Source organism: Thamnophis sirtalis, unplaced genomic scaffold, assembly GCF_051295495.1.
Source record: "Thamnophis sirtalis isolate CommonGarterSnake01/CBP01778 unplaced genomic scaffold, rThaSir2_p1.2 scaffold_3, whole genome shotgun sequence".
In the NCBI taxonomy this organism is placed as follows: Eukaryota; Metazoa; Chordata; class Lepidosauria; order Squamata; family Natricidae; genus Thamnophis; species Thamnophis sirtalis.
Genome location: NW_028261383.1, coordinates 155,908,057 through 155,929,718, shown reverse-complemented (window position 1 = coordinate 155,929,718; position 21,662 = coordinate 155,908,057). Strand labels below are relative to the sequence as shown.

At 39.4% G+C, this 21,662-nt stretch overlaps 1 protein-coding gene across 3 annotated transcripts in view; it reads right to left on the bottom strand.

Annotated features, from left to right (window-relative positions):
- Positions 1–21,662, bottom strand: part of MAP3K12 (mitogen-activated protein kinase kinase kinase 12) — a 127,259-nt gene that overhangs the window by 25,206 nt on the left and 80,391 nt on the right. For all 3 annotated transcript variants that reach the window (XM_087710510.1, XM_087710509.1, XM_087710511.1), the window contains exons 2-4: positions 7,345–7,846; positions 3,148–3,331; positions 477–668 (exon numbers count right to left, since the gene is read on the bottom strand). In XM_087710510.1, coding sequence (XP_087566636.1) covers positions 477–668; positions 3,148–3,331; positions 7,345–7,810 — 842 coding nt within the window. In that variant the 5' untranslated portion in view covers positions 7,811–7,846. The remainder of the gene's footprint in view (positions 1–476; positions 669–3,147; positions 3,332–7,344; positions 7,847–21,662) is intronic.

The window sequence follows — 21,662 nt, the reverse complement described above, 5'->3', positions numbered from 1 at the left end:
GAGGGAGGGCAATGCTCTTCTTGGCAACCACATTTAATTAGGGAAGGGTTTTGTTCACATCTATTCTTTGCCATACTTTTGTCACCTTCACTATTGTCTTCCCTGAAGTCTAATTTATGTACAGGCTAAACTCCTTGGAGATAAGCATTGTTTTGTTTGCTTATTTATGAAACTCAGAAAACCCGCCTCCACTCTCAATATACCGGAGAAGCATCCATTACAGGGAGAGTTAATGCCCTGAGTTGTACACAGGCGTGAAGAAGAACTGTGGATGAAACCAGTGATAGGGAGGTAGAGCAGACTACCAAGCCTCCCACTTAAATGTAACATTTTGAGAGAGATTTTAAGCTTTCAAAAATGGCAGGTTTTGTTTCAGTAGGAAAACACCGACTTGCCCTCAGTAACCCTGAGTTTCCTTGCCACTGCCAGCCTGGCACCATGTTAGTCTCCTGGAACTATTTAGCTCCCCTTCTTACTTGGGTGACTTGAGGTCTCGGTGGATGATCTTATGGAGGTGCAGGTAGTTCATGCCACCAGCGATGCCCATGGACCAGTCCACCAACAGCGAGGGAGTGACTTTGCGTCCAGCCCGTAGCACCTCATAGAGTTGGCCCTGGGCACAGAATTCCATGATGATGCAGTAACAGGGAGCCTGGGTGCACACACCCCTGCAAGGAGTGAGAAAGGACAGGATAAGGATGGGTTAAAAAGGACCAGCAGGACACTTTACAGTGGCAGAGAAATAACACCAGCATGCTCTTTGAAGAGTTATTGTGGAATGATGATTTCTGGGGAGACAAAGAGTCAGGATTCTCTTCTGTCTTGCGCCCCAACAAGAAAGCCTAATGTTTAATATGTGAGAAGGGCTGTTGTTGTTCAGAGACAAGCCAAAAGTTATCCCTAATGCTATGAGGTACTTGTGGGAAATTACACAAATTAGTCAGCATTCTGTGGTCCAGAACCTTTTTGTTTTGCAGTTGCAACAGTGAGTTGGGGATCCTTCTGCAGCTTTCATTATGGATTGAACCATTGAAAATATAAACATTCATTCACCTATTGTAGAGGGCATAGGGAATGTGCTTGAAGGACAGGACGAAGAGTCCCTAATAAGGTCATGGTCAGATAAGAGGGGCTTGAATCTGTCTTAAGAAACTTGAGAAAATGTCTTAGACAAGCCCCATCCTTACTTCATATGAAGATAAAGGGTGGAAGCAGACTTGCAGTAGTCTGATATTATAGTTGTTACAATAAAAGTAGTCCTGATTTAAAATCAGTTTGGTTTCTTTTGTCTACCTTATAGGGTTGACAACTATATATGAATAGACTACCGGGATATGACATATCATGACTAGATAGATACTCGTATCTATTCCATACTGGGTGACCACAAAGATATTTGGGACTACAATTCTTAGGAGAATCGGTTTGGCATAGTGGTTGAGGAATGAATGTAGAAATTGAGAGAATGTGAATTCTAGTTCTGCCTTAGGCACAAGGCCAGGTGGGTGAGCCAATCTCTCAGCCCCAGGAAGCAGGCAGTGGCACTTCATAAATCCAAAAGAAATCCTAAGTACTTGCTTAGGAAGTCACCAAGAATCAACGCTCTACTCAAAGGCAGACAGACAATCTTAGAAACACCTAGTAGTTAGGAAATATAAGAATTATAGCCCAATATATCTGGAAATAATTAGGTTCGTTTTAACAAGGTTAGAATTATGGGAATTGTAATTCCAACATTTGAAATAGCATTATTAATTTTAAGAAGTATTACTTTTCTGTTTTTTTCCCAGCGAAAATCAGCTAAGGTCACACTCAATTCCAAGAAATGTGGCAGAGCCAAAACGAAACCTAATTATGATGCAATGAGCATTACAATTCAATTTACATTTGTTGATTATAGTTAATATGATTACTTTATCAGTATCCAATAATCTCCTCCTGCCATGTGAAAAACTACAAAGGAGAGGCTGACTAAAGCACCCAAGATTTTGTCTCACAAATTGTCCTGATTTAAAGAAAAACCAGGGCCGATACTGGGAAGTTGAGGTTTCAGAAAAGAAAGTATAGCAGTGACAGTGAGCCTATGACATGTGTCAAAGATAACATGCCATGACATTTTGGATGTCAGCGTTCCCCAACACCTGACAAGTATTTTCAAAAACATGCCCCATCCCTGTGCAATTTTTGGAGGCTGCAGAGGCTGCACAAGAATGAAGGGTGTTGTCATGTGGCCTCCCGACCCTCTGGGATTTGTGCAAAAGGGCCATGTTCTCGCATGGCCTACTGACCCTCTGAATAGGGCATGTTTTTGGACAGCTTTTGGAGGCTGAAGAGGCTGCAGAAGAGAATTTTCCGAAGCTGTTTCAAGAACAAAGACCTCGTGCAACTGGAACAGCCTCCAGTAGGCTGCCGAGGCCTGTCATCAGAAAGAAAACATAGTCTAAAGCAGTGTTTCTCAACCTTGGTGACTTTAAGTCCTGTGGACTTCAACTCCCAGAATCGCCCCTGGCTGGGGGATTCTGGGAGTTGAAGTCCACAGGACTTAAAGTCGCCAAGGTTGAGAAACACTGGTCTAAAGGTAAGTGGTACATGGCAGATTCTGGAGAGTGCTGGGCTGTGGAGACAACAACACAATTCCCCAACATTTCTTTGTCTTGGGAAATGATGCAGGGCAGCCTTTTTGAGTGGCAGTGATGGTACTAGGGCGAAATCGAGGTCCGGATCTCTGCTTCAGGCCTAGCTGAAGCACTGTTGCCAGGTGCCACTGTTCAAGGTGGCCTAGAAGGGGAGACAGATAATTGTTTCTCTTTTGTTTGGGAGGTGGTGGTATTGACATACCAGCAGAGCCAAATTAGGCAATTTCTGAATTTTTGACATGCTGAGCCAAACGATTCGCCATAACTACACTAAACTAAGTGGGACATGGACACATTGGATTGGATTTTCTCCATACAATCTATGGCTAGAAACGCAGCTGATTGCTGTATGTGTTGTATGATTGCTTGTGCTATATGTGTTTATGAGTGAGGGAGAGGGAGTAAGTTATGGTGCCTGGCAAAGACATTTGCCTTGCAACTATAGCTCAGAAAGACTTCATTGTTAAGAAAGGCAATGCCAACTCCCTCTTGCCAACGCTGCCCCACTCACTTGAAGGTGATGATGTTGGGATGCTTGAGTTTCCTCAAATGTTTGATATCCGTCTCCTTGAGGTCTCGCACCTTCTTGACTGCAACTTCTTCCCCATGGAAGCGTCCCAGGAAGACAGCACCTTGCGCCCCACTGCCTACCCATTGCAAGTCCATGATCTCTTCAAAGGGTACCTCCCACGGGTCTGCATGGAGAGGAAAAGAAAGTGGGAGCTGCGGGTTGTTCAGAGGAAGGCAGGTTTTTCATCCCCAGGGCAAAAAATCCTGCATAATGTCATTCAGGAATAACCAAAGTCTTGCATATCATTGCAGGAACAAATGTAAACGCTGCAAATACATGGCATTCAATAAGCCAAGTATGCATTTAAAAATAATAATAATGCCAATCAGGTTTCTAGCCCTTGCAGAAATAACTTGTAACAACAACAACAACAACACTGCTTGGATTTGCATATATACTCTGCAGGTACATTACAAAATCCCAGGAGCTAGTTTTTTTGGGAAAAATTGATGTGTATGAAAGGCCAGAACCATCTAAAAAACTGCCAGCTATGATTTCACACTGTTGTGTATATAATAACAGTAATATGATTTTATACATCATCCAACTCCCAACGCCTCTAGTATAGCACTCTGGTAACACAACGGCTTGTTTGGAAAAAGGGAAGAAATGATTTCCAATGATGATAGGGAGGAATAATCAGTCTAGCATCTCATTGCTCACCCCCTTTGGCCCCAGCTTTTCTTACAGCATCACAGTCACATTTCATATGGCTGGTTCCATTCATTTTGGGTGCCATAAAAAGGGGGCTAGAAGAAAATAAATAAGCCGAACATTCAAGATTTAACTAAAAGTTTGAAGAATATTCTGCATTCCTTCATGTTTTTTTTCCAAGAGGGAAAAGCTATATGAAGGGCATTCAGTCATGATAGATACCTCTGAAGTATTTGTTACCAGTAGAAGCCACTGAATAAAAATGAAGGTATCTTCTGGGAAGATACTCACAAGAGTATATTCCTCAATTTGGGAAGTCTTCCCACAATTGACAAATTGCCCATCTTAAAGTATGTTTGGGGGGGGGGGAGGACACCTGGAAAATTCATGTTCAAACTGAGAAACCCATATTCAATATTTTGGCTGATTGGATCCACCTGGAGATTTGACCCTCTTAGTTGTCCCTCTTTCTTGATGCTTCAGGTGGAATGGTGATCAAACAGATGTTTATTAAGGCCTACTTCGAAGGCAGGGAACCTGAACCAGTATGCGGGTTGGATTTTTTTTGCCTACAACACCAAACTGTGCTTGATATTACCATAGCAGAGGCATTTCAAAGAGGGGAAGTCTCCCACCCCCCTCAACCTCTTTTTAAAGAAAAACCAGGATCGGGATTGGGAAGTTTTGATTCTGGAAAAGATGCAAGAACGTTCTAAGTATCTAATTTTCTACTTAATCAGAAAATTGAAGTGATTGCTCCCAGCTTCCTTGGTCCTATCCATTTTGCGCAAATAAGTGGGAATGATTCTTTTCAGTTGTCACTCGAAAGAGAGACTCTGTTTTTCTTGATGTGCAGGAGAAAGCAGAGAGCATGTCTATCTACTCCAAGTCTGGGAGCTGAGCTTCTTCAAAAGAGGCTTTCCTGAGGTCCCCTCCAGAGGTTCTGGTTTTAAAAACCTTTCTGTCACCAAGATTACCATCTCTAGCTTTTCTTAGAGTTGCACTTCCCAAAGTAGACTTTTTAAAATAATTTGAGGGCTCTCTTGGACTCTCATCTCCTGCTCAATGAGCAGATAGTGGCTCTGTCCTAGGAAGGCGTTTGCAGAAATCCATCATTTGTGACAATAATATCCTTTCCTACTTTGTGAGGCTATGATCACAGTCACTCATGTTCTAGTGACCTTCTAGTGAGATTATTGCAATGCATTCTCCATAGGGCAACCTTTGAACACCTGTTATTGGTGCTCCTGACTTTGCCAATGTAATGTCTCTTTCTGCTGAGAGTAAGATTCTGGCTCCAGATCTGAGCTATATAAAAATGTGACTCTCTGGGACAAAATGGGACCTAGGAGCCGTGTCTTCTTTATAGTTGGACCTACCACATGAAATAGCAATGCCCTTCCTCAAGATTTGAATGGCCGACTCTGTTAAGCTTTCATAAAACTGTGAAAACTTGGCTCTTCCAGCCGGTTCTGGAACACAGTCTAATGGTTTGTTCCCAGTAATCTATCCTGATTAATTATCCTTGAACAATCCTATGGAGTTGGTTATCCCCCTGATATAAGGTTATGCAGTTTTATTGTATGGTTTGTTATTTCTGTTGCCTTAAATCCTGGCATGTGAGCTTCTTAGAATACCTTCAATGGCTGAGATGGCATGCAAAATAAATACTGTAAATGATGATGTCCTTTTTGGCTCAAAAGAGAAAATAATGTTTTTTTAAGGTATCTGCAGCTTTTTACTTTAGAGTCACTTCATCTTCTCTTCTCTTTAAAAGCTGCAACATCAGACTTGCTCTGATTTTGAGAAACTTCAGTACTAAGCAAGAAATAATCTAATCTAATAAGCTCAATTGTACACAAAAAGTTTAACCATCAACCCATCTAACTGGAAGAAGAGAGACAAAATGGCCATGTTGCTCTGGTCTGAGAATAAAAACCGGGATTTCAAATTACCCAGTGACTGGAAAAATTGTCTGTAGGATTATTTTTTTTTGTAAGATTAAAGTGTTAGGTATTTTTGATCTTCACAATTGCACATGCTCAATGTTCTAATGTCCTTTGGGTCTCTAACAGTGCATTAGTTAACTGGAGCATTTGGCATTGACCAAGTTGATTTTACCAATGTTTTCAGGATTCAGGGTTCAAAGGCAATACACTAGATTGCTCATAGAAACAAACTGGCAAATAGCATAGCAACAAACATATCTCTATTAAAATAGTTATAATTATGTCCATTTGGTTAGCACTCATTCAAATTCCAATTATGGCATTTTGGATCAAATTCATTTCCACTCAATATATAAAGACAACTTCTTATATAGCATTATTTTGGCCTAATCCTGTAATAATTATATGAATAGTAACTAGACTATTGGTTAGCCTGTAAACTAAATTTATAACTAATTCCTGACACAGACAGAATCAGAAAATCAAGGGGTCACCATGTTCTAGAGGGCAGCAATGGATGAAAAGAACCATGCTACAGATCACTGACTCTGGGAGAAAGCCTTGATCCAAACTGAATCCCAAGTTCCCCATTGACACCAAGACTGATTGAATTGCCAATTGCATTTGAGAACATATCTTGAAAATAGGGACGTAGAAAATTTCTTATACTGCAGTGGTTCCCAAACTTGGCAACTTTAAGACTTGTGGACCTTAACTCCCAGAATTCTCCAGCCAGCAGAGCTGGAGAATTCCCCCAAGTTTGGGAACCACTGTTATACTGAATCAAACACTTAAATCAATATTGTTCACGTCAGATTACTATATCCTCCAGGTGTTTTGAACCAAACTCACGATAATCCTTGCTAATGTATACTGGCCTGGTGAGAACTGAAATCTGAAGGCTATAGGGTAGTGTTGGCAAACATTTTTGGCACCAAGTGCAAAAACGGGAACGTCGCACACACGTGGGGGAGCGCCGGAAACCAGAAAAGCAGTTCCAGAGGAAGAACCGGAAGAGCAGGTCCAGAAAAGCAGTACCGGAAGAAACCGGAGGAATGCCGGAAACCGGAAGAGCCGGGAAGCTGAGCTTCCGGTTTACAGCATGCGCATGTGCACCGGTCACCTGGTGTTCCAGTTTCTGGCACACATGCATGCGCTAAGAGCAGTTGGCCAGTGATCATGTGTGTGCCAGAACCTGGAAGAGCAACAGGCAACAGCTGGCATGCCCGGAGAGATGGCTCTGTGTGTCACTTCCTGCACATGTGCCAGAGGTTTGCCATCACGGCTATAGCGGCTCCAAATTCCCAACTCCTGACATGCATGTCTGGAAAGAGTTCTCTATGATTTAAAGAAGGGTCTTTCCCAGCTCTACCCGGAGATTCTGTTAACCAACTTAGACCTTTCTGTATGGAAATCATGGAGCCCAACTCTCAGCAATGGGATTTGCTTCATAGATTATAATCAGGTTATTATTATAGGATTCTTTCAACTGATAATGCCCACTCTTGCTCCTGGTGGTCCCCATGTTCCTCACCTTCCTGCTGCTGTTTGTGTTCGGTGGAATATGCTTTGCCAATCATGGTCCAAACAGGTTTGAGGCAACCAAAAAGCCCTTCCAGAAAGCCACTTCCTGTCTGGCAGTGGATCCGTACTTGGTCAGCATGGTAGCGGGTAGGCCGAACTTCAGGATTCCCAACTCCAGCTCCTGCGCCTGCTCCGCCTCCCCCACTACCAGCTTCATTCTCGTGAAGCTGCAGCACGCTGTTGGCAAACTGTTCGTGGGTCTCCTCACTGGGGGTAGGACTGTGTCCACCGCCTCCACCTCCACTCCCATCTATGGGCAAGACGTCTCGTAACACACACTGTGTGGGCGTCAAGTCCTTCTCAGGGGTGCAGTCCGAGGCATCTGGATCCAATTTCCGGAGGGAATTCTCCGTCAAGATAGTGTTGAAACTGCCAAAGGAGGGGGAAGGTGTGCGGGTCTCGTGCAGGCAAGCCATGATGATGCGTATCTTGGGGTAATGTGCAGCTAGTCCCTAAGAGGCAGAAAAAGAGAGAAAATGCAAGGGTCATGGATTAGATAACTAGCAGGAATCAAGGGACTGTGAGCCAAGTTTTCACATTAGTAAGTAACTCATGGAATATCAAAAAGAATTTGGAACATGATACTACAGGTAACCTTCAATTTAAAACCATTTGTTTAGTGAATGTTTCAAGTTACAACAGAACTGAAAAAAGTCACATATGACCAGCCTTCATACTTGACAACTGTTGCAGCATCCCCACATGATCTAAAATTAGAGCATCTTGGCAAACAGGCATGTATTGATGATGGTTGCTGCATTCTGGGGTCGTTGCTCATGACACTTTAGGCATGAGTAGACATGTGCGTCCTGTTTGTTGAAAATGTCTGTACATGCACATATAGAGGCGACCCAGATAATCTGGAAATGGAAGTGTCTGTACATCTGGAATACTATATGTGTGGTTAGAATAGCTGAGAGATAAAAAAACCAGTGAACAGCTTTGAATAAAAGCACATGTATAATTTGGAATTCAACATGGAATTTGGCCCTTGGGATGTTTTGATGGAAGATTTTACACTAGTTGGGCTCCATATCTTAGGCTGTAAACCATGTTTCCTCTATATCTTGTTTCCAAGCTATTAGAGACCTAATCAAGTAGTGTGCATCTTTAAGTTGGAAGGGTGATGAGGATGCATGGTACATTCCTCCCCAGAGTTTACACTAAGGTAAAGGTAAAGGTTCCCCTCGCATATTTTTTCTAGTTGTTCCCGACTCTAGGAGCAGTGCTCATCGCTGTTTCAAAGCCAAAGAGCCAATGCTGTCCAAAGAAGTTTCTATGGTCATGTGGCCAGCATGACTAAATGCTGAAGGTGGATGGAACACTGTTACCTTTCCACCAAAAGTGGTCCCTATTTTTTTACTTGCATTTTTTACGTGCTTTCGAACTGCTAGGCTGGCAGAAGCTGGGATAAGTAACAGGAGCTCACTCCATTACGCGGCACTAGGGATTCAAACTGCCAAACTGCCGACCTTTCTGATCAACAAGCTCAGCGTCTTAGTCACTGAGCCACCACCTCCCTTCTGAGTTTACTCTACAAACAACTAAAATGGAAATTTAGTTATCAGAATCTTTTCTTTATCCAGGTTTGTAATTGTGCAGAGCTATGTCATGGCATTTAGCCAAACTTGGTTATATTTCCATTTCAGATCTTTCAAAAAAGCAGATGATGTTTGGGGATAGTGCATATGAAACAGAATGAGAATATGCATCCCCGTGGTTTCATTTGTTATAGGTTTATATTATTTATGTATTTATTCATTCAAGATTGTTTTAAGCTGCTCCCTTTCCTCAAGGAGTATGAAGAGATTATCATGAAATCTTAATACTTGAGACTTCCATATTTGGAAAGCAATATATAGACTTGCATAGTTAAAAGAACACATCTTTTTTTTAAAAAGCACAAAGTCACACATTTAGATGTTCTTGTACTGCTATTTCCTGTAACAGAAATCCTCATGATTTGTGAGAAATTTTGCAGGAATACAGCATCTAGTGTTGTACAAAAGCCAGGTTTTAGTGCCTGGAAGAAGAAATCCTTAAGCAAAATTAAAGAAGAAAGTTATTATTGTAATATCCATTAAAAGAGTCACTCAACTCTGGTTATAGAAATATGCTTCAGTGTGTAAAATAACTTTTTACTTAAAAGTAAACCTGACAAAGAATTTAACTTTGGGAATGATTTCTAGATTACAATTCTATATGTAAATTTGTATCACAGCCAAAATTATGGTTTCCTTTTACAAAAAGTCTTTATATTTCAGCTTTATAGGATTTTCTAATCTTTTATGATTTCTACTGGGATGGCTACTATTTCTAGCATTTATATTCTTAGAGCGCAATACTTTTCTTAAAGTGATATAATATATCATGAAATAATTTCTATGAGACTTGTAAAGTTTATATGTACAGTAGGTAGCCTACTTTCAATTCCTCTTCACTATCTTTTTGTCTATTTATTCAACTTTTAAAATGTTCAATAAAATCTTTAAAAAAGAAGTGCCAAGTCTGTGAATTTTATATAAAAACATACAATTATCTATAAATTCTGTTGCCTATTGAAAATCTAAGGACAACTTTAGCGAAAAGGAAGGTGGAGAACAGGACTATAAATCCTACACCTTTCTTTTTACCAGTTTCAAGCAGCTCATGTTACCTCTGGCTATAAATATATAGCCTCAGAAATTTAACCATAAAAGGTAAAAGGGTCTTTGAATATTAATATTCATAAACAAACATTTTAAGAATTGGTGTCTGAACTAGACGTTCTTTTGGCTGCATTTCAGATGCAGCCTAGAGAAGAGGATGGCCAGGTGGATGGTTGTACCATCAGTTGACATGCATCAGAATCAGAATAGAGCTGGAAGGGACCTTGGAGGTCTTCTAATCCAGTCCACTGCTCAAGCAGAAAACAGGCATGAAGCTATCAGAAAGCAATGCTTGGACATGTGAATGGTGAAAGCAGCTTTGCATTTGCAATCATGCATTTTGTCTCCTCCTATGGGGTACTCAGGTGTCTTTTCTCATTTTTACTGCTTTAATTCATTAGCTGTCAACACTTCATTTCGATCTCCCATATTTTGTTTTCTCTTGTAAGTCATGCTCCATAACCAAGTAAACAAGGAGGGTGAGCAAACTTTGGAATTTTGAGAACACAAAGCAGAGGACTCTTATAATGCTGTGGAAAAACTGTAAAGATAACCAGTCAGAAAATATCCATTGAATAGACTGCAAAGGGACGAGGATATTCAACACTCCCTAATTCTATCATCTTATTTTTACCCATTCGATTTTTTATTCCGGAGAGGTATTGTCAAGCCTAAACCCAAAGGTGACAGTGAGATCCAATCGAGTCCAGCTCTTTGATTGCACCTAAAAGCCTGCAATCAATTGGACACCACCAGATGGTCAGAGAAAAAGCGGAAGGCCAAAGAAAATCTGGTGCCAAACATTTCAGGAAGATCTGAAAAACATCAATCTTAAATGGAAGGATGTGGAGGCTGTAGCTGCGGACCGAAAATTGTGGAGTAAATCTGTAGTTCAATGTGCTTAGTATAGAATGCAATGATGATGGTGGTAATGATGATGATGAATTGACAGTTTGCTCTCCTAATGCTGTAAACTTCTAACTAACCTAAGATATATATATCCTGGGGGATTCTTCCTCTCTCCCTCATCCATTCCAGGACTGCACAGTCTCCTGATTGGGGCCCCTCACTGGAATGTGCTTCCTCTTGCTTGAGAAGCCGCAGTGTTATTATCAATGTCTCTCCAGCCGTACCTTCCAATGAAGGTGTGCACACTCTACGAAAAGTTAATGTATAGGCAAAGTGAAAGATAAATATACACATATCCATCACATTATTAAGCTGTGGTGGCGCAGTGGTTAGAGTGCAGTATTGCAAATTACTTCTGCTGATCACTGGCTGCCAGCAGTTTGGCAGTTCGAATCCCACCAGGCTCAAGGTTGACTCAGCCTTCCATCCTTCCGAGGTGGGTAAAACGAGGAGCCAGATTGTTGGGGCCAATAGGCTGACTCTGTAAACCGCTTAGAGAGGGCTGCAAAGCACTGTAAAGTGGTATATAAGTTTAAATACTATGGCTATTGCTATTATTCCTTTTTGGGTAAGCAAAGTTATGCAGAGAGGAAAAAAAGGAGCAAGAAATAGTAAACTAAATAAATTAAAGGCAAGAGATTTTTTTTAAAAAATTACTCCAAGACCATACATTATATCTTTTCATACTTTTCTATCCTTGCAAACTCTCCTACAGATCTCCTCTTACATTATTGCTTTATGTTATTTGAATTCCTCCCCTCTATCTTTTTCAGGATCTCATCAACCATAGTATTTCTCCATCCTTTCGTCACATTCATTCTTCCTTCATATACTTGTTTTGCAATTCAGCCCTCATCTATCTCGCTATATTATCTAACTAGTTATTGTTTTTATTATTTTATTTGTTCATTACATTGATTGTTTTTACAAATAGCTCAAGGTGGCATACCTTTCTCCTCCTATTTTCCCCATAATCACAACAACACTGTGAGGTAGGTTGGGCTGAAAGAGAATGACTGACCCCAAGGCTCCCAGCTGATTGTCATGGCTAAAACAGGTCTTGAACTCATGGCCTCCTGCTTTCTATCCTGATGCCTTAACCACTACAACTAAACTGGCTCTCAAACTACCTCAACTTTTATTTCATTGTAGTTAATCCACACTTGTTCACACACACACACACACACACACAAACACACACACACCTCTCTTCATTCTTGATCCTACGTCTCCTTATTTTACACACATACTATTTACACCCCAGTGACCACAGCATTTGATTTAACTTTATGTTTTAAAAATTCTTCACATATTTTTTCATCTTTTGTAAATATTCCATCAAGGTACATGAACACATTTACCTAATCTAGTAGTTGCCACATATGCCTGACTTGCAATCTCTGTAACAATCTCAGCCAACAATTTAGCATCATCTGGATACAGAATTACACACATATTTAGGTTCCAACCAACATACCTCTAACAATACCACATTTTCTTCTTTTTTTCTTTTGTTTGGTCCATAAACGTATGAACCACCTTGGGGACATCAGACATTCTTGCCTCTTCTTGATCACTGTTGAATCATTCAGCAAACATCCCATTTATTCCTATGCCTGCTTTACATCCATCATATAACACTGTTATTGCACTTGGCAACTAAGCTTCTGCTCCCAACATTTTATGATTCAAGCCCATTTGCTTTATCATATACTTTTTATAACTCAGCAATGCAGTAATCATTCTCATATTCATACATATTCAGTGACTTTCTGAAGAGCAAAAAACCTGATCTGAACACCTTCTGCAAGACATAAAGCTGCACTGAAATTCCCAAACGTTGCTCATTGTCATCTCCTGTAACTTTTATATTTGAATTCTGCCAAATACCTTCACAGGCACACTTGGAAAACTAATTCAGTAGTTTTTGCATTTCTCTTTCTACTTTTCCTCCGGGAGGGGAACAATAAATTCACCCTTCCAATGATCAGGAATGGATGCTGGGTTCATTCAAATATTTAACAAGTCACGCAGTCACCCTATAATCACATCCGTATTTTCATATTTCTTGAGGGTCACCATCTACATTGTTTTAGCATTCTTACAACAGTTACAATTTCCTTTTCTTAAATTCCTTAACTCTTTCCTGTCTCTTCACCATTTTCAAAAGTTTTTTTCCCCTTAATCATCAAAATTGTTTGGCATTCTTTCTGCCACTTTTAACTGGAACTGTTGCTCACTAAATTTGAGAGCCAGTTTGGTATAATGATTAATGCACCAGGCTAGAAATCAGGAGATTGTGAATTCTAGTGCTACCTTAGCAGTGGTGGGTTTCAAAAATTGTTCGAACCTACTCCGTGGTTGGGGCCTCCTTTGTGGGAGTGGCTTGCCGCCCATGTGACCGGATGGGAGTGGCTTGCTGCCCATGTGACCGGATATGAAGATGCTGACGACACTTATCAGAACCACCTTAAATTACCTCACACACAGCTCTGGCATGCATAAGAATATGATGTAAACTTGTTTTTTAAAAGGCATCTTTGGTTTGCGTTAAAACAACTTCAACACACGAAATGTTCTGATTGCACCACAAACGCAGTAGTCATCCTTACCTTTCACAGAGGCACTGAGTTTTATAAATATGAGCATGATAGTGTAGAATAATCATATCCAAGGACCAGTGGTGGGTTTCAAAAAAGTTTGGAACCTCTTCTGTAGGTGTGGCCTGCTTTCCGGGTCTACTGGTGGAACCTCTTCTAACCGGTTCGGTAGATTTGACAAACTGGTTCTACTGAATAGATGAGAACTGATAGGAACCCACCTCTGTACCTTAGGCACAAAGCTAGCTGGGTGACTTTGGGTCAGTCACTTTTTTTCAGCCCAAGGAAAGAGGCAAGGGCAAACCACTTCTGAAAAACCTTGCCAAGAAAACTGCAGGGATTTATCCAGTTGGTCCCCAAGAACTACCCATGGGGAAAACATTTGATTACAATATTTTCAATTATCTATTTCTCTCCATACACATTATGTCCATCTCCTCATTTTTGCAACAGCCTCTTTTTTTAATGCCTTTTTCTTACCCACGGTCTTTTCCATTATATCATTCCATCAGGTGTTCTTCTTTCATAATTCCCACAAGTGTATGCCCACATCTTTCTGTGGCACTCAGTCCCTTAATTCTTTTCTCTTCATTCCAGGCAGCTCCACATCGTCTTTTTCATGGCCACTCGCCATTCCTTCTTTGGGAAAATAATCTGTCTTTTAATGTGTTATCATTCTGGACTCAAATAATTTCTTCCTGGAGTTACTCTTCTTTAACTCTTGTTCTTTTTCTTCTATGTCTATTTTCCCTACAATCCTCCCTTGACCTTAAAAATAATGGCCAGTCACACTTACAGAACTGCTCACTATCCCTCTATCATTAATATTCTTGCTTTACATCACAGTCATTTAAGTATTCACCATTTTTATTAATTCAGGGACCAATAACATTTTTTTGCACTCCCTCATTTCATTCCCACCCATCTATCCATTTTACCCTTGAATTCCATTCATTCTGAAATATTTTCATTCTGCACATATTTTTTTTCAGATCCCGTCTCTGCTTTTTTATTCTCACAGAATAATCATCAGTGTATGTGTTCCTAGTTTCATAAACATCACCAACTTAGATACTAATTTCATACATATATGTTAGACCTTCCATTCATAATTAACCCTTTGCTTAAATTTATCTGTATATTCATCAATTCCTCTGCACCAAACCAAACAATTTTCATCCAAATGTATTACATCTGTGTCTTTGTTTCACAGATGCACAACATATATTGCTTTATTTCATTTCATTTCATTTCATTTGTTGATTCATGCTTTTTGCTACATTGTGATTTTACATTGCAGATTACAAGTCTTCCATACCCAATAGTCATCATCAGATAGGTCCACCAATACTGATCATCCATCATGCCTTTAATCAGTCAAGATTTATGCTTTTTTAGTAAGATGAAGAACTTTATGTGGACTATATCACCTCTCTTAGGTATACATGTCCTTTTCCACTTAGTATTAAGGATGTATCATTCAATTAGTATATAATTTGACCAGTATGGCCTAAATATAATCAGTATGTCAGTGTTCCAAATATCATCCAGAATTAAATCAGAGTTCAAGGCATAGCTTTCATCAAAGTTCCAATTTAATAAGAGAGACATGTTGGTACAAACTGTGGAAACCCAAATCTGAAAGCTTCTTGGGTTTCCACCCAGTTGAAAGTTCTAGATCTTGCCCCCACACCCACAAGTCCATCACATGGTCCAATCTTCCTCTGCCACACTAGCATTTCCACCCATCTAGTTCCGGTCAGGTGCGGAGACAAAAGATGACCTTGGGCTTCTAGAAAGGAATGTTTTATTTTGACAACAACACATTCTACAATTCTACTCCTTACTATTCCCCCTCCCAATTACTCCACTAATGAAACAGCATAGAAAAATAATAGAGTGTGTGGCAGGCCAAAGATCCCAAAAGGAATGTGACTGTAGGCCTGACACACTATGTCTTAAATACATTTAGTTTTAGCCTAAACATTATCAGACCATATAGGGAGCCCTGATGGCACAGTGGTAAAGTAAAGTATTTCAGTGAGCAAACTCTGCTCACAGCCTGGAGTTCGATCCTGATGGGCCTCAAGGTTGACTCAGCCTTCCATCCTTCCGAGGTTGGTAAAATGAGAGGCAGATTGTTGGGGGGGGGGCAATATGCAAATAATGCTTAGTAAACTGCCCAGAGAGTGCTCTACAGGTGGTCCTCAACTTACGACCACAATTGGGACCAGAATTCAATTATAAATCACTGCAGTCATAAGTTGAGGCACCACATGACCAGACACAACTTTTTCTATCATTTCTTATGGCAGTTGTTAAGCAAATCTCAGTCTCAATTCCACTCTCCAAAATGGGTATTTTTTGCTATTAAACAACTGGTCATAAGTCGAGGACTACCTGTAAAGTGTTATCGTATATAAGCCTAAATGCTACTGCTTTTGCTATTTTATACAAGCTGCAAACTGTAACTGAGAGTAATTTGCAAGCCAATAGATTGTTGCCTGCATCTCATCAACTAGGAGGTGTATGCAGCAAATCAAGATACACAATGTATAAGAAATCTTACAAAAGAGACCATCAAGAGCTAAGGGAAGCTTAAGGTAAGGGATAGGGGACAGCAAGGGAAATATATATATATATATATATATATATATATATATATATATATATATATATATATATATATATATATATATATATATATATATATATATATATATATATATATATATATATACTTAAAGTCACAACCCCTGGTATGCCCAAGTGTGGGAGGAAGGTCACACTTCCACTCTCTGTCATTAGGCTCGTCACAAGAGTCCATCCTACAGAAACTTCTCTGTAGCTCAAATGGTTAACTCCCTGCCTGGGAAGCAATAGAGCACAGGTTCGAATCCCAGTAAGGATATGGCTAGCTGATGAGAGCTAAATAGCTTGAAATAGATCTATACTAGTCTTCCTTTATTTATTTATCAGCACAAATAAAAACATATATATATATATATATATATATATATATATATATATATATATATATATATATATATATATATATATATATATATATAGTGTGTGTGTGTGTGTCTGTGTGTCTGTGTGTCTGTCTGTGTCTGTGTCTGTGTGTCTGTGTCTGTCTGTCTGTGTGTGTTTGTGTGTGTGTTATATTTGTGCTATATTTATATTTATATTTATTCGAACTATTAAGCACCAGGGGTTGTGACTTTAAATATATACCTTCCTCCCTGGCTCAGTTGATAACGGAGGACAGCCTGTGGCTTAATGGTTAACACATCTGCCTAAGATGCAATACAGCCCAGGTTCGAATCCCAGTAAGGGTATGGCTAGCTGATGAGAGCTAAATAGCTTGAAATAGATCTATACTAGTCTCCCTTTATTTATTTATCAGCACAAACACAACATACATACATACATACATACATACATACATACATACATACATACATACATACATACATACACACACACACATATATATATATCCTAAATAAATGGCTGTATTAACAAGATAGATTCCCCAGAGGGAGGAAAATAGGAACCTTAAAAGGCAGCCCCCTCCCTCTTCCAAAATAAAATGGGTAGGAGAAGAATGAGAGACCTTTAAAAAGGGCACTCAGAAGCTTTAAATGTAAGATACTGCATGCCACAAGCAATAAAGATGGTTCAAAAGTGCCAAGGGGATTGTATGCTCAGCGTAGTGAGAAAGAAAAGGGGGGGGGAAAGGAAACTAGCATCAAAGGACTAAAAGAGGCATAATGATAAAAGGAGAAGCCCAGTGTTTCTGTTTGCTTTGGATAGTGGCCTCCCCTGCCAACTGAGATGGGGTCAGCAACATATCTTTTGTCTTCTTGCCCATATTGTGTGTATTTTTGCTTAGTGACATTTCGCAAGGAAGTCTGGTGTATTTTGCATTATAATATTAGATATTGGTAGAGTTAAAAAATGGGATACTAATACAATCAAGCAAAATGTTTCCAGGCAAACTGCCTTTGCACATATGTTTATCTGGCACTTGCATTAATTAAAACAAGAATGTTAATATTTCATATTAATTAAAAATGAGAATGAGGGATCTGTAACCTGGTAATAGATCTTAAGAAAATGCTTTTGAAATAGCAGTTTATCAAACATCAAGTACCATAATGTATTGACTCACCTGGCTGCAAAAATAGGCAAATGCAATTTTAGGCTGCATTAGCAAAGTATAGTTTCTAAATCACGAACTAAACAAATTGGAGAAGTTCAGAGAAGTATAACGATCATAGAACTAAAATCTTGAGTCTACTGATGGATCTGGGATTATTTAGGTTTTTTTCAATAAGTATGTGATAATAATTGAAAGGATATCATGAAAAAAAAAAAAAAGCACAAGACCTTCATTCCAAGACTGAGGGAATGGAAGAATACATTTAAAGAACAGGAAGGTAGATCCTGCTGGAATGTTGGAAAAGCCTCCGTAGCAAAATATTTCCCAATCTTGACAGTTTTAATGGGAACTTTAACTTCCAGAATTCCCAGACAGCATGGGTGGCTGGGGAATTCTGGGAATTGAAGTCCACACAACTTTAAGTGGCCAATATTGATAAACACTGCCCAAGAGTATTTGGTAGTGGCTGCTATTATCTGGAGACGCAGTGGGTTCCATTTTACTGTCTCAAACAGAGTTGGCAGACATCTCTCATGGATTCTTGTGCTGAGCAGGGAGTCGGATTTCTTTTTAGCCCATGATTTTGTTTAAAAAGATGCACTGCTAAATGCATCCGTCATGTGACGGTATTATAAATATAGGCTGCTCAGAAGCCTGATCAAAATGAGAGCTGCAATGCAGGCGGCTATTAGCCCCCAAAGTGAGAAGTCCAACTAGTATGTAATTAAAGATGGCCATAGTAGGGTGAAGACAATAAGACAAGAATGAAAGACCCAGACCCAGACGGCAGCCTGAGCGTTTTCACATGGCTGTCAGGATCAGGCTTTGGGGCAGCGGCCTGGAGCCTCGTTCGGCTGAATGAACAGGAAGGCAGACTTCCCAGATTAAAAGAAGACACATAATCATATACAGAGGTTGTTTTATTTCAAACAGGAAAGAAAAGATGACAGGCATTTTGTTGGGAAGAAGATAATTCAAAGTGCTCTTGGCAAACAGAAGGCACAACAGTGGGAGAGAACAGAGGGAGATATTTTTTGAAAAGACAGTGGGGAACCGGCTTTTGACTAAAACATCTGTGTGTCAAGAATGCCGAAGGAGGCCCCATCGAGAGATTTTTGTTGGCTTCCCTTTGTGTAAGATCAAGGCTGCTCTTTCTTTAGTTTATAAAAGAAAAATTGCGATCTGCAGCTGACCTGAGATGGGCCTCAAAGCACTGATTTTTTATTATGCCCCCAAACTGTGTGCTGCTGCCATTATTATACTATTATTATTTTTAAAAAGCAACACTTAAGGAGGAGAGAAACCCAATCTGGAAAGTGAAATGTAAAGTACCTTGGCCTTTTGAGAGAGACAGAGAAAATATCAAACTGTTAAAGAACTAAATGAATACTGAACTGATAATATTTTTATAAAGTACTTATACAAGTAATCCAATCCTTGACTTACAACAGTTTGTTTAGTATCCATTCAAAGTTACAATGGAAAAGGTGACTTACGACCTTTTTCACACTTATGATTGTTGCAGCATCTCCTTAGTCACATGATTAAAATTCAAATGCTTGGCAACTGACTCATATTTATGACCGTTGCAGTGTCCTGGAGTACGTGATCCCTTTTTGTGATTGTCTGACAAACAAAGTCGATGAGGAAGCCAGATTCACTTAACAACCGTGGCAAGAAAAAGCGTAAAAAGGGGTAAAATTCACTTAACAACCATCTTGCTTAGCAATGGTAATTTTGGGCTCAATTGTGATGTAAATTGAAGGCTACCTGTATACAATGCTACATACATCATAATACATACTTTTTCATGTTTCACTTTTCTTTGGCACAAAAGCACTTGCAAATCTAATGGCCAACTCTGCAAATCATTCCTGACATATCAAGTTTGATTATTTATCCTGAATGTGCTCAGTCGTCTTTTAGCATGCATGCAACCCCCTAATCTATTTTAGCTACATATATGAAGTATGTATAAATGCATCCAGAGTGTGCACGTGTTCTGAAATGTAGACCACCATTCAAGTGTTTTTATGTTACTCTTCCAATAGATAAATTGTCCTATGAGAAAAAGAGGAGAGAAGTGGTAGCATGTTAGAGTTTCCTATTCAAGGTTAGTTTTGTTCACATATGTGGACTTTTAATATAGACATTTTATTAATGTGGTGAACCATTCAAAAAGAGGAACATAAACCTAAATTCTCTCTGTAGCATTCTAGTCTAAAACAACAATTATCTTTCTGCAAATGCATTAAAAATGGCTTTGGTAAAGTTTATAGATATGCAAAAAAAAATCATTTTATTTCCAGGGAGAGTATTTTATTCCTACGAACTTGCATCTCATGTTCTATGCAGAAAAGCAGATTTCTGGTTTTGCAATGTAGGTCACATTATTGTAAATCATCACATATGCATCAACACACTCCCCTACACCCAAAATAAGGCAGATAAAAATCAGTGCACATTGTCTGCACATTAACTATGATTCATTCAGCTCTACATTAGCTTCTGTATCCAGTCAACATCTCCTTCCCCATGTTAACAAATACCTTAAATTAAAAGCCTGCTCAAACATATGGAAGTCAACAGCTTTTGCAAAATTACAGAAATGTAACATATTCACCTGTGGTGACTTCTTTAGTATTTATTAATGCAGGAGGTTGCAAATACAAAACATCTGGACATGCCTACTGAACATATTCAGAAACAAATTATCAAGACATTAGTGAGATTTTTAATCACACCCAAATCATGAAAATGTTGTATTACCTAATCAGTTGTCTTTGAATTTTAAAGCAAAGGGATATGTGCCTTTGCAGGAAAAATCAACGGACATACACATTTTAAGCTATTTACCTTATTTGCAAATGGTCACTCAATATGCAGAACCCAAGGATTTGCCAGACATGCAAGTAATGCAAGGAAATATTCATTTACGACCCAAAACCTGGATGGAAAGAGAAGCAAAGCCTGCCAGCTTTGTTAAATTCTGCTGATATTCACAAATCCCAAAGGGCCATCAGTCACTTGACGTGTAGTGAGGTCCTTAATTCTCTGCAGGCCCTCTCCAAGGTGCTGGATCTATCAGCCATCTGCCTCCTTTATTGCCTGCACACTCCCTGTGGGTTTGCCAATTGGAGTTGTTTCCGAGATTTGTTACTTCCTGTTCTCAACATACAAAAGCAGGCAGAGAAAGGCCAAAATATACGCACAGGTCTAAAATACTTTTCAGGCTAAAACAATCAGAAATGTGCATTGACTTAGACTTTGACAGATACTTAAGAAACTAGGAAGATGAATGCATTCCCATTCTTTAATATTTCCTTCTTTAAGATAAAATGAGCAAGTACCAGAAACTGTCCCCTCCTTCCCTCCCTCCCTTTTTTGCCATCTTTGCAACCAAAGTGGGTCAGGAGTGCAACCCTCCATTTATTGCATAAAAGCAACCTTTTCCTTATCTGGAATTTAAAAAAAACTGCGGAAGCACATGTGTTTCTTCACAACTAATTATTAGCTCAGAAAAATGTATCACATTTCTCTAACTTGCTTTTAAGAATTAAAAAGCCTCCAGGATATTTCCATCAGGAATCAGGTGCCTTGCTTCTCTTCTGAGTGAAAAGCCAACCGGCAGGAGATTCAAAGCCATTATTAAAAGGAATTCTTGCTATTGGTTAATACTATGTTACTAGGCATCAATGTAACTCAGCCACTCTAATTACTCTACTTGTTATTTATTTAATCCTCTGAAATGTGAACCTGATTGAAAGATTTGAGACAAATCAATCTAGAGCTCGCAGGGGCATAGAGATTGTTTAGACAGACACCCAGGGTTGAAGCTTAAATATAGGCAGCTTAGACAAGAAATGCAGACCAGAGGATGGATAATATGTCACAAATAATCATTATTATTTTTTCCTTTTTAATTATCTGTCTGGTGTTTTTT